Here is a 16,987-nt window from a genome sequence, read left to right as displayed (position 1 = left end):
TTCTTGCCAAACAGCCCCAAAGGCTCTCTGCCTCTCCCCCTTTTTATTTCATTAACAAGACTGAGCCTGTCTTAGGTTGTTCTGACAAGAATCCATTCCTTACCCATCATGGAATATGCATTATCAAAATTATCACTTATGTCTTAGGTTGGTAAGGCTCTGTGCAGAATCTTACCCGTCCTTGGCTGCCAGTCTGTTAATTTAATAACTCTGTCTGGGAGAATACATCATATTATTTACCTACGTGCGTATGATACACGTACATTTGTGGAAGATACCAAAAGCTAAGCACTGCTAGGAAATGGAAGAAAATATTTTCAAAGGCACTTGCAAAACAGATTAAGAGGTTTAAGGCTATAGAGTAATAATTACAGTATCTGAGCCAGAAGAAAGCATAGTTTATGTTTTCCACAAAACAGTATTTCCTGCATGAAATACTATTTCAGATACTTGTACGTGTCACTTATCTGTCTGTAAGCACCTGCCATGGGGTAGGCGGTGTGCTACATGTCCAGTTTTCAATTCCCAGTCTAGTGAGGACACAGTCATCATCCAGGAATAAGTGCTGTGCTTGAGGTAAGCTTGTTGTAATTCAGAGGACAATTCTTTGATATTTTCAGGATGATATTAATCAGCCAAATAAAATAGGAAACAGTAAGTAAGGCAGGACAGTAGCAGAGAAAGGGTTAGGACACTTGAAATAAAACAACTCTTTACAAAGAATATGGCACTTTGGAGGTACAGCAAGGAGTTCATTGCCGTTCAAGCATAAGCTGAGAGATAGACAATGAGGAGAGGTGAGCCTTGAAACCACCAAGAAAGGCCAAATATCTTTGTGTCTTTTTTTGACACAGCATTTTTGAGACACTATTTGGTAGTTTTAAAGCATGGGAGTGACCACTTTTGTTAGCATTGTAGACAGTGAATAAGCAGCTAAGCAACTAGATGAGGAATCCATTCCAGTAATGTAAGAGATAAGAAGAGTGGAGACATCGATGAAGAAGAATGTAGAGACTGGGTAGGTGAAAAGGAAATCGACTGAAGAAATCTTATCAATGGATTGAGAGTGCTGGGGATCACTGGAACAATAAACATTGGCCTCACCTATACACGCCTGACAAAACAATTCAAAAATAACTTTATTAAATCCAGCAATTGACCATTGACAAAAATGTACATGTGAGTGTCAGATACCAATTAGCTCCAGGGCATCATGTGTTCGAAGTTCTCAAAAACAGAACCAAAGAAACCGAAAAGAAACCAAATCTCCAAATCTATAGATTTTTTTTTCAAATAACATGTTTTCCTCTGGCTCAGATACTATAATTATTGTACAAAAGCCCAACTTTCTCTGTTGTGCCGGTGCCTCCAAAAATATTTCCTTCCATTTCTGGGAGTGTTTAGCTGGTGGAATCTGTTATCTTTGATAGAAATCATAGTGATACGATACATTTATTTACATAGTATGTTAGTCTTAACCTCTCTTCCTGGTGTGCAAATAACTCCATAAATATAAGTTCACCACTTAGAAAGATAACAAATGATTTGTCCTACTTACATGTCAGTTTGCACAAACATGTTGACTTATTAATCTCCCTATTACCTAGTCGTTTTCTGTATTAATGATAAGTGTACTTTAAAGAGTTCTAGTGACAAGAATATAATCTAACTTCTGATTGAATCTGGCCATTGTTGGGAAGCATCTCAGCATTTCTTTAAAGTTCTAAGTGATAACCCATTTTGTAGATACAGAAAAGCGAAACAGGACTGGAGAAAAGGCTCTGCAATTGAGAGCACTGGAATTCAATTCCTGGCACTAACATGGCAGCTCATAACTATCTAAATGGAGTTAGACACCCTTTATTATATGGGGAATTTTAAAGCATGAGAGTGACATCCTCACACAGACATATGTTCAGCCAAATCACAAATGCATATGAAAGATAGATAGATAGATAGATAGATAGATACATACATACATACATACATACATACATACATACATACATACGAACATACATACACACAAGAAAAGCAAAACAGCAACTTAGCTATATTGCCTCAAACCTCCTGGGCCAATAATATTTTTCATACATCTGCAGTTTCCAAAATGATAGAGCTTAAAAGAAGCAAATTCACATGTCAGATGGAATGTTTACATAAGCCCTTAGTTGCAGATACATTCCAAAAGGTGGAAAGCATCCAAAACACAGTGTTATCATTTGTGTAAAACAAGAGGTAAAGAAGTGAGAAACTATCCAAGAGGCCTCCAGACAGTTATAGCCTTTCCTAATTAGAATGAATTTGATATGAAAGTAAAGATCAGGGCTGTTGATGTCCGCTGAGATGCAAAGCAAAGTGAGAAATGTGTTCATATCATGACTTGCTCAGTGTCAGTGAAACTCTTTGCCTATTGTTGTTTTAAGTCCATGTCAGTAATAAGCAGAAAGGAACTCCTGGGTAGTCTGTGTAAGTAGTTCCTGAGACTCTTCAAAATGAACCCAGTGTGACAGAGCTTCAGAATAACAATTTTAACTGTATAGAAGATGTATAGATTTTGAGTTTGGTTAAGTTCATTGTCTGATATATTTTTTTAAAGATGTTTTTAAGACACAAACTCTCACTATGTTGCCCAGACTGAAATCAAACTCTTTTTTTTTAAAGATTTTATTTATTATATATATATGACAAGTACACTGTAGCTGTCTTCAGACACACCAGAAGAGGGCATCAGATCCCATTACAGATGGTTGTGAGCCACCATGTGGTTGCTGGGAATTGAACTCAGGACCTCTGGAAGAACAAGCAGTGGCTCTTTACCGCTGAGCCATCTCTCCAGCCCCATCTGATATTTTTATTTCAAAGATATTTTTATAATAAAGTTAATTAAAAACTTAAAAGAGTAAGGAACTGATGGGTTAATCTCTAAAATACTCTAAATAACTTAGTCATTAAGCATAATTCCTAAGCATAAATCATTTCTAACATTAAAACTAGCCCTATTTAATACAACCTAAGCAAACTGTCTCAGTCCACTTTGGCTGGTATAACGAGATACTGTAGGCCCAGGAACTCATAAGCAGCATGGATTAATTTCTCACAGTTTGGGAGGTTGAGAAATGTGAAGTGAAGATGCCAAGAGACTGGGTGTCAGCCTTTTCCTGGCTCATGGACAGCACTTTCTCACTGCCCTCACAGCATGAAGGGAGGGGCAGCCCTCTGGAATCTCTTACAGCACAAACTCTGATATGAGGGCTCGGCCTTCATGGCTTATTTCCCAGCCTCACTTCCTAAGACTAACACTTTGGTGGTTAAGTTTCAATATGTAAATTGTAGGGAGTAAAGAACATTCAGACCATGGTATTAACAATTGAGGGAGGGGGTGGATGTTTTGTTTTTTAACTACCATTGTAAGCTAATCAGGCATTATTAGTCTGAGGGAACTATTTTGATTTTTATATACCAGAAAGTTCTTAAACATATTCAGTACAATCTGACAATAGCACTAACCATGCTTCATAGTAGACGCTAAGAAATGTCATTATGGTCCAGTTCAAATTGAAAACTGAGGCATAACTCTTTATATTGTGGCTGTGATCCCAATGAAGTCTAACCACCACCACCACCACCAATAATAATAATAATGATAACACAATCTGTCTGTCATACATTTACCAAGTAATATACTAGATTTGTCAAAAATCAGTCTTTAATATTTAATTTAGAATTGTGGATCCAACTAAAGGAAATAATAGATAAAGCTGTGCTTAGTTTTTAACATATGTACTGGAGGTTCTTTAACAGCAAGTACTTTACCAACTCCATGGTTCCTAGAAATAAACCTTTTGATGACTGTTTTATAATGACTAAGTACTACACTATGCTAGGGAAGTTTACGATGGGTCTGGAACATGTGCCAGAAAGTAAAGAAATGCCTTTTAAAAAGAATGAATGAACAAGAGAAAGAAAGAAACAGAAAGAAGGAAGAAAGAAAGAAAAAAGGAAGGAAGGCAGGAAAGGAGGAAAAAAGGAAGACAGAGAAAGGTGGGAGCATTGTCATTGATTGTGGGAGCCTGGAGTTCTCTCTGACCAAATCTAAGGAAATCTGAACCTCAATGAACACAAGTTATTGAAAAGAATAGGAAACTGTGAATTCTATTGATGATGCATGGATGACAGATATACAGTTCACAACCTGTGGGTTGTGACTACTTGTAAAATCGCAGTTATGAGGTATCAACAAAATAATTTTAAGGCTGAGAGTCACCACAACATGAAGAACTGTACTAAAGGGTCCCAGCATTGGGAAAGTCGAAAAGGATTACAATAGATGGATGGGAAAGAAAAACAGTACAGTCTTGACTGAATAATATAGATAAAATGATAAAGCTAGAAAATGGCAGTTGTCATGATGATTAGTTTAGGCAAGAATCATCAGTGGACAATAAACAGAGGGAGGCAGCCAGACATTTTGACAGGGAGCAGGGTGTTTTCATGGTCTAATGTATCTTCCCACATATTGCTACTCTAGTAATAGGAAAACAGTAACAAAAATAAAACAGAGTAAAAGGTAGAAGGTCTTTGGAAGTGGTTGTTCTCTGGAGGCACTGGAAAGTATTAAACGTCATCATATCTGGGGGAAAAAAGGCTGCAGTGGAGGTTCTCCAAAGACATGACAGTGTCCATAGATCCAAAAGGGTTTATTGTCGTGGCGATGGTAGATAAATCTGGATGTACCACCCTGAAACTCAGGGCAGACCTGAGTTAAATAGGGAGGGAGAAAGGGGGAGGATCTGGGGAGGAATGCTTAATTTGCTCCGCCCTCTGGCCTTCATTAGTATGTAAATCCCTAGGGCCTGAGGCCTATGGTCACGCCCTCTACCTGTGCACTTTGGGAGGGGCTGTCATGGTCTACGTGACTGAACAATGTAGGTCTATGGAGACGAGACTGCTTGTCAGGACTCTGGATTCTGGGGACGTGGCCAAATGCCTACCGTTTCTCCCTTGGAGTCTCAGTGTTCCAGGCCCATGCCCAACCATGAACCAGGATACCCTTATGCAGTCCCATACATATCCACATGTATGGGAATGCATGACCTGAATTCGGTCATAAGGAAATACCAGACAAACCCAAATGAAGATCATCTATTTTAAAGTGGCCTGTATTCTTTAAAGTATCAGTGTCACAAAAGAGAAGGTTGCAGTGAGATAAAAGAACTAATCTAGATGAAGGGAAACTAAAGAAACATAGAAATGAAATGTAAATGTGATCTACTACTGTATCTTCAAGTAGAAGTAAAATATAAAATGACATAACTGCTGTCACTATTGAAATTTGGGTGACTACATTAAATGTATTGTGTCAATATTAAATTTCTTAAATTTAGTAATTACAATATGGTCATGTTAGAGAATGCCCTACTTGTTAGAAAACACACAATGAAGAAATAAAGAGAAAGAAGACATGTTTTTGAAACTTACCAAATGTGTGTGTAGAGAGTATGATAACAATATGTAGCATGACATTAACAGCTGAGTATTTGAGTTTATACTGTTTAAGAGTTCTCTACTTAAGTCTTGAATCTTTTCTAATTCTTAGAAATTATTTCAAAATAAAATTCTGTTGGATATTTTTAGCCCTTTTTAAGGCCCAAAATGATGTGATGACTATGAAGATTCAGTCGGAGAGGCTTTCTAAAGAATATGATCGACTCCTGAAAGAACATTCAGAACTTCAGGTTGGTGACGTGTATTTGTATATGTAAAGTTTTTTGAAATAATAATTACTTAGGTAAACTAAGTGGATTACATGCCCTTTACAAATGCAAACAATGTGTTTAATCCTGGCTTTATTAAATAACCAGGAAAGCCAGATTTACCTAAAGGATAAAGATTGGACCATTATAGCCAAATGCATGATAACCATAATATAAAGAATTACTAATATGCTATTTTTAAAACATTCCACTTTAGTCTTAAAGAAAATAATTGAACTATAAAATAGAAGCATTAAAAAACTGATTCTGGAAAAAGTTGTGTTTCACCATCTAGAATGTTTGCTATATTTGTGCCAAAGTAAGACCAAAATTTGAAGTTTCATATCAAATTACTCCAATCTTTGTTTTTGGTATCTTAGGGAAAAGAACTATGGCAAAGAACCTGATTTACATCTCCAAAGATGAATTAAAGATTGGGAGGGGGGTCTTTGCTAAAGCAGCTATCAACTCTAAGCCATGGGTTTTCTTTCTCTGTCTCTAACTTAACAAGAGTCAGTTCCAAACATTCATCCATAGATAGGTTTGTCTTTTTCCTCTTTATTGTCAATCATTGTCTTAGTTAGGATTTTACTGCCATAGGTAGGTTTGTCTTTTTTCTCTTTAGCTGTCAATCACTGTCTTAGTTAGGATTTTACTGCTGTGAAGAGACACCCTGACCAAGGCAACTCTTACAATGAGTATGCTGGCTCAAGCATACTCAAACCACCATAATCACCAACCTGAATTTATTTCCCAATCACCCTTTTTTGAGGTGAGGCCAGAGAGGGTGCTGCCAGAGATCAAATCCAGGCCTAGTGCATGATAGGCAAGTGTTGAAGCCCTGAGTTTAAAGCCAGGTACACGATGAGGAAAAGTGTAGGAAGAACTGATGCTGAGACAGCCATAGTGTGTGAGAAATAGACATTATACCCAAACATTCTGGAATCAGACTTGGAATACCTGTATCAGTCTAAATACTAGATTTATGATCCTGACATGATGTCATCCACCTGAATGAATTCACATCTTTCATCTGTAACATTGGAACAATAATAAAGTCTTGTTCACTGGAGTGTTGAGAACTAAATGAAATGCAGGGTGCTTGGAACTTTTCCTAGCTGATACAATCAAGGAACCTAGATAGCTGTTAGCTAAGCATGTTTAACCCCAACATAGGTATCCCTCAAAGAAAAGAAGGAAGGGATGGAGAAAGGGAGGGAAGAAGGAAGGAAGAAAGAGAGGGAGAAAGGAGGGAGGGAAGGAAAGAATAACAGAAGACCTCTCATTGACATCAGTATTCTTTCCTCTATAGTTTTATTGACAGATTGGCTTAACCTCAGTTAGCTACTCCAGCCGTCAGTTACCCAGTCAAGAAGCAATCTAAAGCATACATAGACTTGTTCCAATCCTGATATGTAGTCTAGTCTCAGGACTCTAATGGCTAAACTTACGTGGTCTAGAGTAGAAGTTTACACTTGTAGAGATCCTGACGTTGCTGACCTCCTCAGGGCATGACAAGAACTACTCCATGACATCCTCAGTATTCAGCTGGGAAGGAAGAAGGATTTTTCGAGGCCTCTTCTCTAAGTACACTTTACCCTTCTTGTTGTGAGGTGAGGGTATTTCTCAGCCATCATGTTTTTCCACACATTTGGACAGGGAAGAGTTTTCAAGGTACCAGAAATGTTTAGACCCTAAACTGAAAACAGGAAAACCAAAAAAAATACCCTCAATGTTTTAATTCAGTGTCCATTGCTTAATGTATTCATTGTGGTGACACCTAATGGTAACTTTAACAGTCCATTAGGGGTACCTCCTTAACCCCGAAGAATATGTAACAGTTACAATCCAGTCTCCTCACATTCCCGGGGGTCGGGGAGAAGACTTTCAGCTGGGAGCTTCTTTGTTCATAGCAAATATCTGGAAAGCTTTTATGGGTATACTCTTCCCAAGAAAATAGTTGCTGTCCATGCTTCTTTGGAAAAGAACCACATCCTAAGTGTACCAGGTGCCATGCAGTCTCGATTAGAGCCTTGTTTGATAACACATGTAAACCTTAATCTCATTCCTGTCTGTATTCTGTTTTCTAAATACTACATTTACTCAGTGAGCTCTGGAGAAAGCACCTGACCGATGGTCTTGTATATGTGTTGTATTCACTCCTGTGGCCACTCAGTAAATTAAAATATTCTACTATTTCTGTTTAGTGAACAAAGATGTTAAGAATCAAAGTGTTTTATATGATTTGCTCTGAAGTTATTGAACTAGAAAGAGCAGTTAAAGCTGGGCATCAAAGTCAGGAAATCTTTAACAACCTCCTCAGTAACTGGGTTCTTCGGCCTTTTCTGGTCATCAGGCTGTGTATTCTTGGATCTGTTCTCTTTCTATCCATGTTCCATCCCATGTAAAAATGTACACTTCCAGACCCTTGCTTTCTGACTTCTGGGCAGGTTTATCCAGTGAGAGGCATTAGTAGAAAACTGAAAACGGAAACAGAGAAAGCCCCTGACTTCTCCTATCTTCTGCTTTGGTGACATTTCCTTCCTGGCCTCCAGCTCCTCTCTCCCTGGTCACAGTTCCAGTGGGCAGCTTCCTTTTTGCAGGTCCTCACCTGGTCACCCACTCTCAGGTCTCTGCCCATGGCTGGAGTGGTGGCTTTCTGCTGTTGCTAATGCTGTTTTGTCTGCCTACTTTCTCATTGCCTGAAAATCTAACTTCCTGAAATATCCTTTAAAGGGTTAAATAGCTTCTGGAGGCTCTGAATCATCCAGGTGCCCTGACTAAGTCATCACTTAGACTTCAATGAGAGATAGGATGGATACCTTAATGAGCATCAAACCAGATCCTGTCTCAAGAAAGAACCTTTAACATTTTTAAACAAGAAAGGTTCTTTATAGCCATAAGATACTTAGTTGATACCTGGCTTCAATGCCCACTATGAAAACCTAAGAAACATGTTGAAATTTAGATGTCATTTCATGGGCACTGGAGAAATGACTCAGTGCTTAGAGCGCTACTGACTGCTCTTCCAGAGGACCTGGGTTCAATTCCGAGCACCTACATAGCAGCTCACAACTGTCTGTAACTCCAATATCTGACACATCCACACAGATATACATGCAGGCAAAACACCCAACGCATATTAAATAAATAAATAAATAAATAAATAAATAAATAAATAAATAAATAAGTCATTTTATGAACTCATCTTCATACTCTGACCAAGCAAAAGATAACAGAAAATCATTCTATACTATTAAGCTTAATTTAGCTTGTCCTCATGTATTTTACTTTTATGGTCAAATCAGTCTTAGTAATTTAATTATATCTTAAGATTCCTTGGAAAACCTTACTTTCTTAATGTAATATAATTGTGATAGTGTGAGTGAAATAAGTATGAGCAGTTGTTAAAGAAACAAAGCTGGTAGAAAATCTGCTTCCTTTTCCGTAATCAAATCTCATTTTGCAGCTTTTAAATCCATTTGGATTTCCCCAGCTGGAGCCCCTCCCTGCTAACAGCACTAAATAAATATTAGAAATCAGTCCCTTCAGAACATGTAGTCTTTGCTTTTTCTTATTTGGCCTGGCTATCATCTAGAAAAAAAAATCCCTGACTAGGTAATTATTGGCAAACCATCAGCACTTGCTAATTTTTAAAGTCATTTTGGAAATCACCTTTCACATAGGAAACTGCCCTGAATACCGATTTAATAGCATTTTCATTAAAACTTTGATTTATATGTAAAGTGGTCAAATATGTATAAAGGAGTAGAAGTAATATATTGCCATTCAGAACACCTCCAGTTTTCCTAATTGATTGCTTGATGTTGTTGTTTAAAAGCATTGATACTCAACCTAACACTCGGCAGTGGACTGTCTGTAAGAGCCAGGTCTGCAGCCTCACTCTGTGAGGTCTCTCCAGTGATAGAAACATTTGTCTCCTTAATCCAGCTCCTCGGCTAAGGCTCACTTCTATTTCATTTCCACGTAGAGCTACACTCTCATAGTCATCTTTACACCATGATAAGAACAGTGTGAGAGGCCAGTTCTGATTTGTGAGGGACTAAATGAGAAGGATGTAGGAGGGACAGACAGACAGAAAGATAAGGGGAGGGAGAGCTGGCCACTGCAGTTGACCGGTCTTTGCTCTTATTTTTGTTTTATAGTGTTTTAAGTTTCAGACTTTCTCAAGCCATATTTTTACATTTTAATTCTCTAATGACTAGCAAAATACCATTTTTATATAAGTCCTTGAGTCTACGAACTTGCTTCTTAATCTGCTTTTGTTTCCTTACAGAACCGTTCAGAAAAAGACAAGAAGAAAGGCCTGTGAACTATATAAAAGAAGATTGTGATCGCCTTGTCGAAGTTCAGTTAAAAAAAAAAAAAAAAAAAAAAAAAAAAGCTCTGCTAGCTACTGCAGACCCACATAGGCTATATAGTAGTGACATTTCCAAAATATTTGATAATGTTTCAGATATAAAGTATGTATTTCAGCTCTTTTGAAAAATATAAGCATGTTAAATACCATATTTCATATTGCTAATAGCATTGGTATATGGTGGCTCTTTACCCATAAAAGGAAAAATTCATTTGCCAGCATTTACTTCCCAAGATAGATCTGAAGTTGCATGAAACCATTATTAGCTTTGAAAGCTTTGATGAGTTTTTAGTAATAATCAGATGATGATGGTGGTAAAAAAATGACGTGTTTGAAAACAGTACTCAGTATCAGAAAATGTGTTCACAGGGAAATAAGGATAAATAACCACAGTTAGCCACTGTGCTTATAGAGAAGTGTCAGAGAGCAGTGAAAACTATGGCCTTAGGGCTTTTTAAGCCTAATGATTTTACAATTTACATATGACAGCACTGTTGATAGTGTGTGTTGTTAGTGTGCTCCTGTGCCTATTGGACTATTGATATTTGATTAATCATATATAATCAATAGTCTATCTTTTCAAGGTCATCTGCTAGTAGAATGTATGCCCATTTGCAAAACTGTCATGCCACTGAGTTGAACTTAAGTTGCACTGTGGATTTCTCCACTTACAAAATTTATTTATGACATCCAAAAAGCAGTGTTTTTTATATTTGTGAAAGTTACTGATTATACTGGTATTATTACCTCAATATACGTGCACTGATACCATACAAATCTCTCTACTATGTTTCTATATTCTCAAAGTTAAATACTGGTTTTCACGCAAATATTCATGTAGAAGTAGTGATTGTAATAATATGATTTAGGTTATTTCAGTGTTTAACTGTGAAAAGCCACTTGTCTTAAAATGCTTAAATATAAAAGAAAATGTAAAATAATAATTGGAGTTTTATTCTCTAGTTTTTAATCTATAATTTCAATGCCAATTCTATGTATATTTAATTGTTCTCATTGCAAAGTGGGTAAAATGAGTAATACCTAATTGTATTTCAGATAAAAGTTAGGATTTAGTGCTAGAAAACAGACATGAACAAGACACTCCCCTGGGGTAAAATCTGGGAGTTACACCATGTGGGCTGACACCACCATAGGTAACAAGACGAGGGAATGAGAGGAAAACTGAGCACATAACATCTCAAACCCTCCACTTAGAAATGTCAGCGTGAGAGGGACTTGGTAATTATAGACACTGAGCTACTCTGCAAAAATCAGCTCTAATGTCAGAATAACAGATCAAAGGGAAAGTGCACAGCTTTAGTTAGAACCCAGAGCTAATCCAAGCTCCACCACGTGCATGTTTAGTCATGTGACTTGAACAAGTTACTCAGATTCACTGGGACTCCTTTTCCTCATTTCCAAATTGAGACTATTAATATTTAGATAAGGGTTACTATAGAAACTAACATGATTCTCAAAGTTATCCTATAGTATAGTGTAGAAAAATTCTCTTTGACAAATTCATGGTTTTGTAAGTTTCACAAAAAAAGCACTTTAAAGTTTACAGTTAGGGGATCTTAGACCTCAACTCTCAGTTTTACAGATCTGTAATTAGATAACTCAAAAAACTGAGGAATTTTCCTGAGGGAAGTAGAAAAGAGAGTCAGAGTCAGGTTTAGGAACCGAAAATGGAGGTATCCTAGTTCCCTGGATATTACTTATCTTACTTTACAAACTAGTTTATTAAGCCTTAAACAATGCCACATGTGTATAAGTAAACGGGGGACGTGACCGCTGCAGGTTTGGTTAAGGAGGAGAGTTTTAATGTAGATTAAGGGAGAGGACAGCCAGACACCTAGAAGAGTCAAGAGCAGAATGAGAAAGTAGTAGAATGGAACTGGCCAGGACTCTCAGGGAGCCTGCCAGGAGGCCAGCATACACTTTCACATGCTGATCAACACCACAGAGAGCCCTTTGTCCCTTATGCCTGTGAGTAACACAGTTACTGCTTCTTTCTGTTGTTGTGTTGTTGTTTTGTTTTGTTTTGTTTTTTGAGATAAGGTTTCTCTGTTAGCCCTGGCTGTCCTGGAACGCACTCTGTTAGACAGTGATCTGCCTGCCTCTGCCTCCCAAGTGCTAGGACTAAAGGCATGTGCCACCACCACCTGGCTGTATTTGCCTCTTTTGATAGAGGGGAACCAGGTTTGTAAGTTCCTCAGAAATGCTGTTTTTTGTCTTAACTTCCATAATTTACAGGAGATGGAGTTTCCTTTGGATCTGACAATATATAGCCAAGGTTTGAACCAGAGAGTATGAAAGAGTTCTTCCTACTACTTTCCTTTCCTGTGTTAGTATTTAGCAAATCCTATACATAGCCTAAGGGTTTAGGTACCCCATATTAAATCATTTCTCATAGTAATGACTTTATGTCTCAGGCTGTTTGTTATCTTTGCCTTTCTCATCATAGTCATAAAAGTTTGTCAAACCTTCTCTCTACCTATAATTTGCCTGAGGCTCTGGTCTGTAAGAAGCAGCACATGATAAGCAGAACTGCACAGTAGAATTGACCAGAGTCGTTCTTGGTGCTTGTCCTGTTCTATCTTTGACCCCAACATTTGTAACTGTGTTCCTGCTTTCTCTCTGAGTGTCCAAGTTCTCCTGTGGTTATTTATCCCACCACTTTAGGGACTAGAAGCACTTCCAGGGACATAGTTCTTGTCCTGATTCATGAATCCTGCATAGTTAAGACAGCCTCCTGGTCTCCTTGCACCTTCTCTTAATCCTCTCATATGTGCACACTTGGTAGCCACCTAATTGAAAAAAAAAATCTTGTCATTTCTAGTTCAAAGATTTCCAGTTATTTCTCATTCTTCATTGCACTTAAGATTAAACCCCCAGGATCTCACCAGGCCTCCGACCTGTTGCTGACAGGTTCTCCTACCCTGCCAAACATACCAGCATTTTAATCTTGGTACAGGCCACAGTTTTTCCCTCAGGGGACTTTTTCATATGTGCAAAATGTATTGCAGCTTCTTACTCTTGTTTTCATTGCGATGCATATTGCCCGAGATGATCTCACTACTGACTAACACAGTAAATGAGTGCTGCTTAAAGGGGAGGGAGAATGCTCTAAAATACTTGGCAATGCCTAAAAACATGCTTGGTTGTCAAAACTACTCTGGTGGGCAGAGGCCAGAAATGCTGCTAACTTACTCTGCAATGCAGAGGGTATCCATTCACAGCAGAATCAGACTGAAAACCGTCCATACCACCAAGGTTGAGCTATCTATTTCTTTGAATACAGGCAAAAATAGGAATGTCACATGATGGCAAACTCTTTTTTCTTCCTCTGTCTTGCTCCCTAAAACAATGCTATCTTAGATTATGACATCAAGTTCAGTCAGAATGGAGGAACAAGATGAACGAAAGCTGTGTTACTAACAGTGTCATACATGTCCTGAAGTTCTGCTCAGTACATGTTTGAATAAATGGGTAGATATCTTTGTCTTTCCTAACATCCTCAACATCAGTAATATATGTCTATACACGTGTATGGGGGTGTGCACACATATAGAATACACAAAGCCACATGTGTGTAGGGGAGTACATGTATACAATACACAGTGCCACTAGCCTTTGTTTGTATCTTGCCTTTTATCTGAGTATCTCAGTTAAAGGTTATAGCTGCTCAAGACTCTGATTTTCAGTGTTTTATATTTTACTTTATTATTAGTCATTAGCATTATACAATGTATCCAACCTACTTTTCTGTACTTCATGCCATAGGAGTATACAAGAGAAATGACTATGGCCTGACTCTTGTGTTTAGTGTCATGTGCACCACAGGGACAGCAGCATTTCAAGAACCACAGATACAATGTGTGACGTGTAAGTCTAATAAACTAGGGAAAAGTTGTTTCCTGGGTTTGGTGATCAGCATACTTCCTAGATTTGAACAAAATGTGTTTGAAGCTTAGGCTTTGCCCCCAGTGTCTTCGTGGTTTGGGCAGATTTCTCCGAGAATCTAGTGCTCCTTCGGAAATCTTTGTTCTCCCAGAAGCACCACCTAGTAAAGAATTTGTCTCTTCCAAGGGCTGCCAACTTCCTGGAGCACAATGATACCTGGAGCACCACTTCTTAGCTGAGGGCTTCCTGGAATAATCTCCCACAGATGCCTACTGAGGGAGAAATGAACAAGTTTCTTCAAGTTACTTTTCTTCCTCTTGAAACAAAAGCAGTATATAGAAACACAGACATTTCAGAAAAATGTTATCAGGGGTTAATTCACATATGTAAATATATAAATAATTTAAAATGAGATCATGCTGTGTTTGATACTGTCTGGCTTTTCTATATCAAGTATTCTATTAACATTTACAGTCTACCTTTCATAGGTTAAATAAACATCTGATGGGTAGGAATTTTCCAAAATTACCCAGGCACCTGTGTTAGCAATGATACTGAACATAACCACTTGGAACATGAAATCAGAAAAAGATTGAGGCCCTTTTTCTCTGGAATCTATAGGACACAAGTTACATACAACATACAATGGCTACCTGGGTTCCAATCCAATTTTATCATTCTAAGTCCTCCTATTTTTAAAGTGATTAAGACTACAGTCACAGACTTCCTGATAATATGGAGTCCATACACAAAGAACTTCAGCCTCTGGTGACAAACTAAATGTCCAATGTCAAACTGTTATTTCTTTGAAAAGAAAAAAAGAACCTTACAATTTATAGAATAGTAGTTGAAGTGAAAAAATCCTAGAGATACTTGGCAGTATCCCCTAGAACCCTAGCGCTTGAGAGACTGAGACAGAAGGATTAGTCTGAGGCCAGCCTCAGCTATATAACTGAGCTGTATTGAAACCAGTAGGAAATGTAGACCCCTAGCAAAGTGCTAGGCCATTTATGATGACTGCTCCTGATGGTAGACAGCCCTCTGCCTGCCACATATTTTGTTTCAGTACACACAAAGCACAGTGCCATCTTGGTTTATGTAAGAAATGAATGTTTACCTGGTTAAATTCTGTTCAGATGTATTCTTCCTATTCCCTGCCTTTAGTAATGTCTTAAGATTATAACTGGATGTGGTATAATTTTGACAAATCCTAAAGTATTAATCAGTCCCTATTTTGAACACTGGCATATTTACCTTCAGATGACATAGACATATTTAATATTTTGGAAGAGCCTGGTTCTGGGGTCTCTCTCTCTCTCTCTCTCTCTCTCTCTCTCTCTCTCTCTCTCTCTCTCTCTCACCCGCTCCCGCCCTCCCTCCCTCCCTCTCCCCCCAACCCCGTCCTCTCCTCTCCCTCTCACACACACACACACACACACTTTATATATGGAAGAGAGAGGAGGGTTGGTTTTTTATTTCTGGTGACCTAGAATAGTTAACACTTGAACCCTGAAACACATTTGGTTGGAACATATTCATTTGTTGAACATTTCATAGCACAGACCTTTAGTCCTAGTCCTGTGGGTAACCTAGGAGGATAATACATTTAAGGATGAACTTATAATATGGACTTCATAGCAAGACCCTGTCTCAAAACAACAACAAAAATCAACAGAAAATTACCAAAACAAAATAAAGCATGAATGAGAATTTACTCAGAAATGACAACAAATTAGTAGATCATTACAGGTTCTGATACTTCTAAGATCTTTTAGGGTACTTAATCAAAGTATTTCCTGGTTGCAATCTGGCTTCCCCTTTATGCCTTCAATGCAGTATCACTCCAGCACCCAAAGGGATGTTTGTATCCAGAACCCTGAAGCTTAGACTTCAATGTCTCCATGCAAATCTTCCTAGAGGTAGAAAATGGGAAAGTTAATGCAATTAACACTGAAAACCTGAATTGCACTTTCGATTTATAATAAGCATATTGATTTCCTACTGGTGTCATAGATACCCTAAACTTAGTGATTCAAGAAAGATATTAATTCATTATCTTGAAGTTCTAAAGGTCAGAAGTCCAAAATCAGTCTTATGAGGTTGAGTCAGGCTACCCAAAGCCTTGGTTCTCTCCATCTTAGCCAACAATAAAGCAAGCCTTTAAAGCATCCTTTCACTGAATTTTTCTGTCTCCTTCCACACTTACGAACTCCTGTAATTACATTAGACCAATACAGATAACCTAGGATAGTGTATTATAAAGTCATCTGATGAGCCTTGATTTCCATTTGCTGTATGTCTTATTGTTTTATGGCTGTGGAGAGATGCCATGGCTGTGGCAACTCTTATAAAGAAAAGCATTTAACTAGGGCTTGCTTACAGTTTCAGAAGTTTTAGCTGACTGTCACTGTGACTGGAAACATGGCAGCACATGGCAGACATGGTACTGGAGAAGTTAGCTGAGAGCGCTACATCTGGATGCACAGGAAACACAAAGAGAAACCTCAAAGCCCACCCCCAGTGACACGCTTCAATAAGACCATACCTAACCCAACAGGTCACTCCTCCTAATCCCTCTCAAGTACATCCACTCCCTGGCCCTCAGTAGGTGTGTAGCCATGCTTTAATGCAGACATCATTCAGTCCAACTTCAAAAGTCTTCATAGTCTACCACACTCTCAATAAAATAAAAGTCTAAAGTTCAAAGTCTCTTCTGACAAGGCAGTCTCTTAACTGTAACCTCCTGTAAAATCAAAATAAAAAAAAGGAGATCACATACTTCCAACATAGACGGCACAGAGTATACCTTACCACTCCAAAAGGAAGAAAAGGAAACATGATGAGGAAATACTGGACCAAAGCAAGACTGAAAGCCTTCAGGGCAAACTCCAAATTCTACATTTTTATGTCTGATATCAAAGCACTCCACAGATCTCCATCTCAA

At 38.1% G+C, this 16,987-nt stretch overlaps 1 protein-coding gene across 1 annotated transcript in view; it reads left to right on the top strand.

Moving 5' to 3' along the window:
* Bcap29 (B cell receptor associated protein 29) overlaps nt 1–11,081 on the top strand; it is a 41,123-nt gene extending 30,042 nt beyond the window's left edge. Inside the window, exons 7-8 of the mRNA XM_028768846.1 lie at nt 5,638–5,738; nt 10,054–11,081. Coding sequence (XP_028624679.1) covers nt 5,638–5,738; nt 10,054–10,089 — 137 coding nt within the window. The 3' untranslated portion in view covers nt 10,090–11,081. The remainder of the gene's footprint in view (nt 1–5,637; nt 5,739–10,053) is intronic.
* The last annotated feature ends 5,906 nt before the right edge of the window (nt 11,082–16,987 follow it).

Source organism: Grammomys surdaster, unplaced genomic scaffold (assembly GCF_004785775.1).
Source record: "Grammomys surdaster isolate TR1022 unplaced genomic scaffold, NIH_TR_1.0 188, whole genome shotgun sequence".
NCBI classification, from domain to species: domain Eukaryota; kingdom Metazoa; phylum Chordata; class Mammalia; order Rodentia; family Muridae; genus Grammomys; species Grammomys surdaster.
Note: the sequence above shows the minus strand (reverse complement) of the source record. Positions and strands in the feature narration are given on the sequence as shown.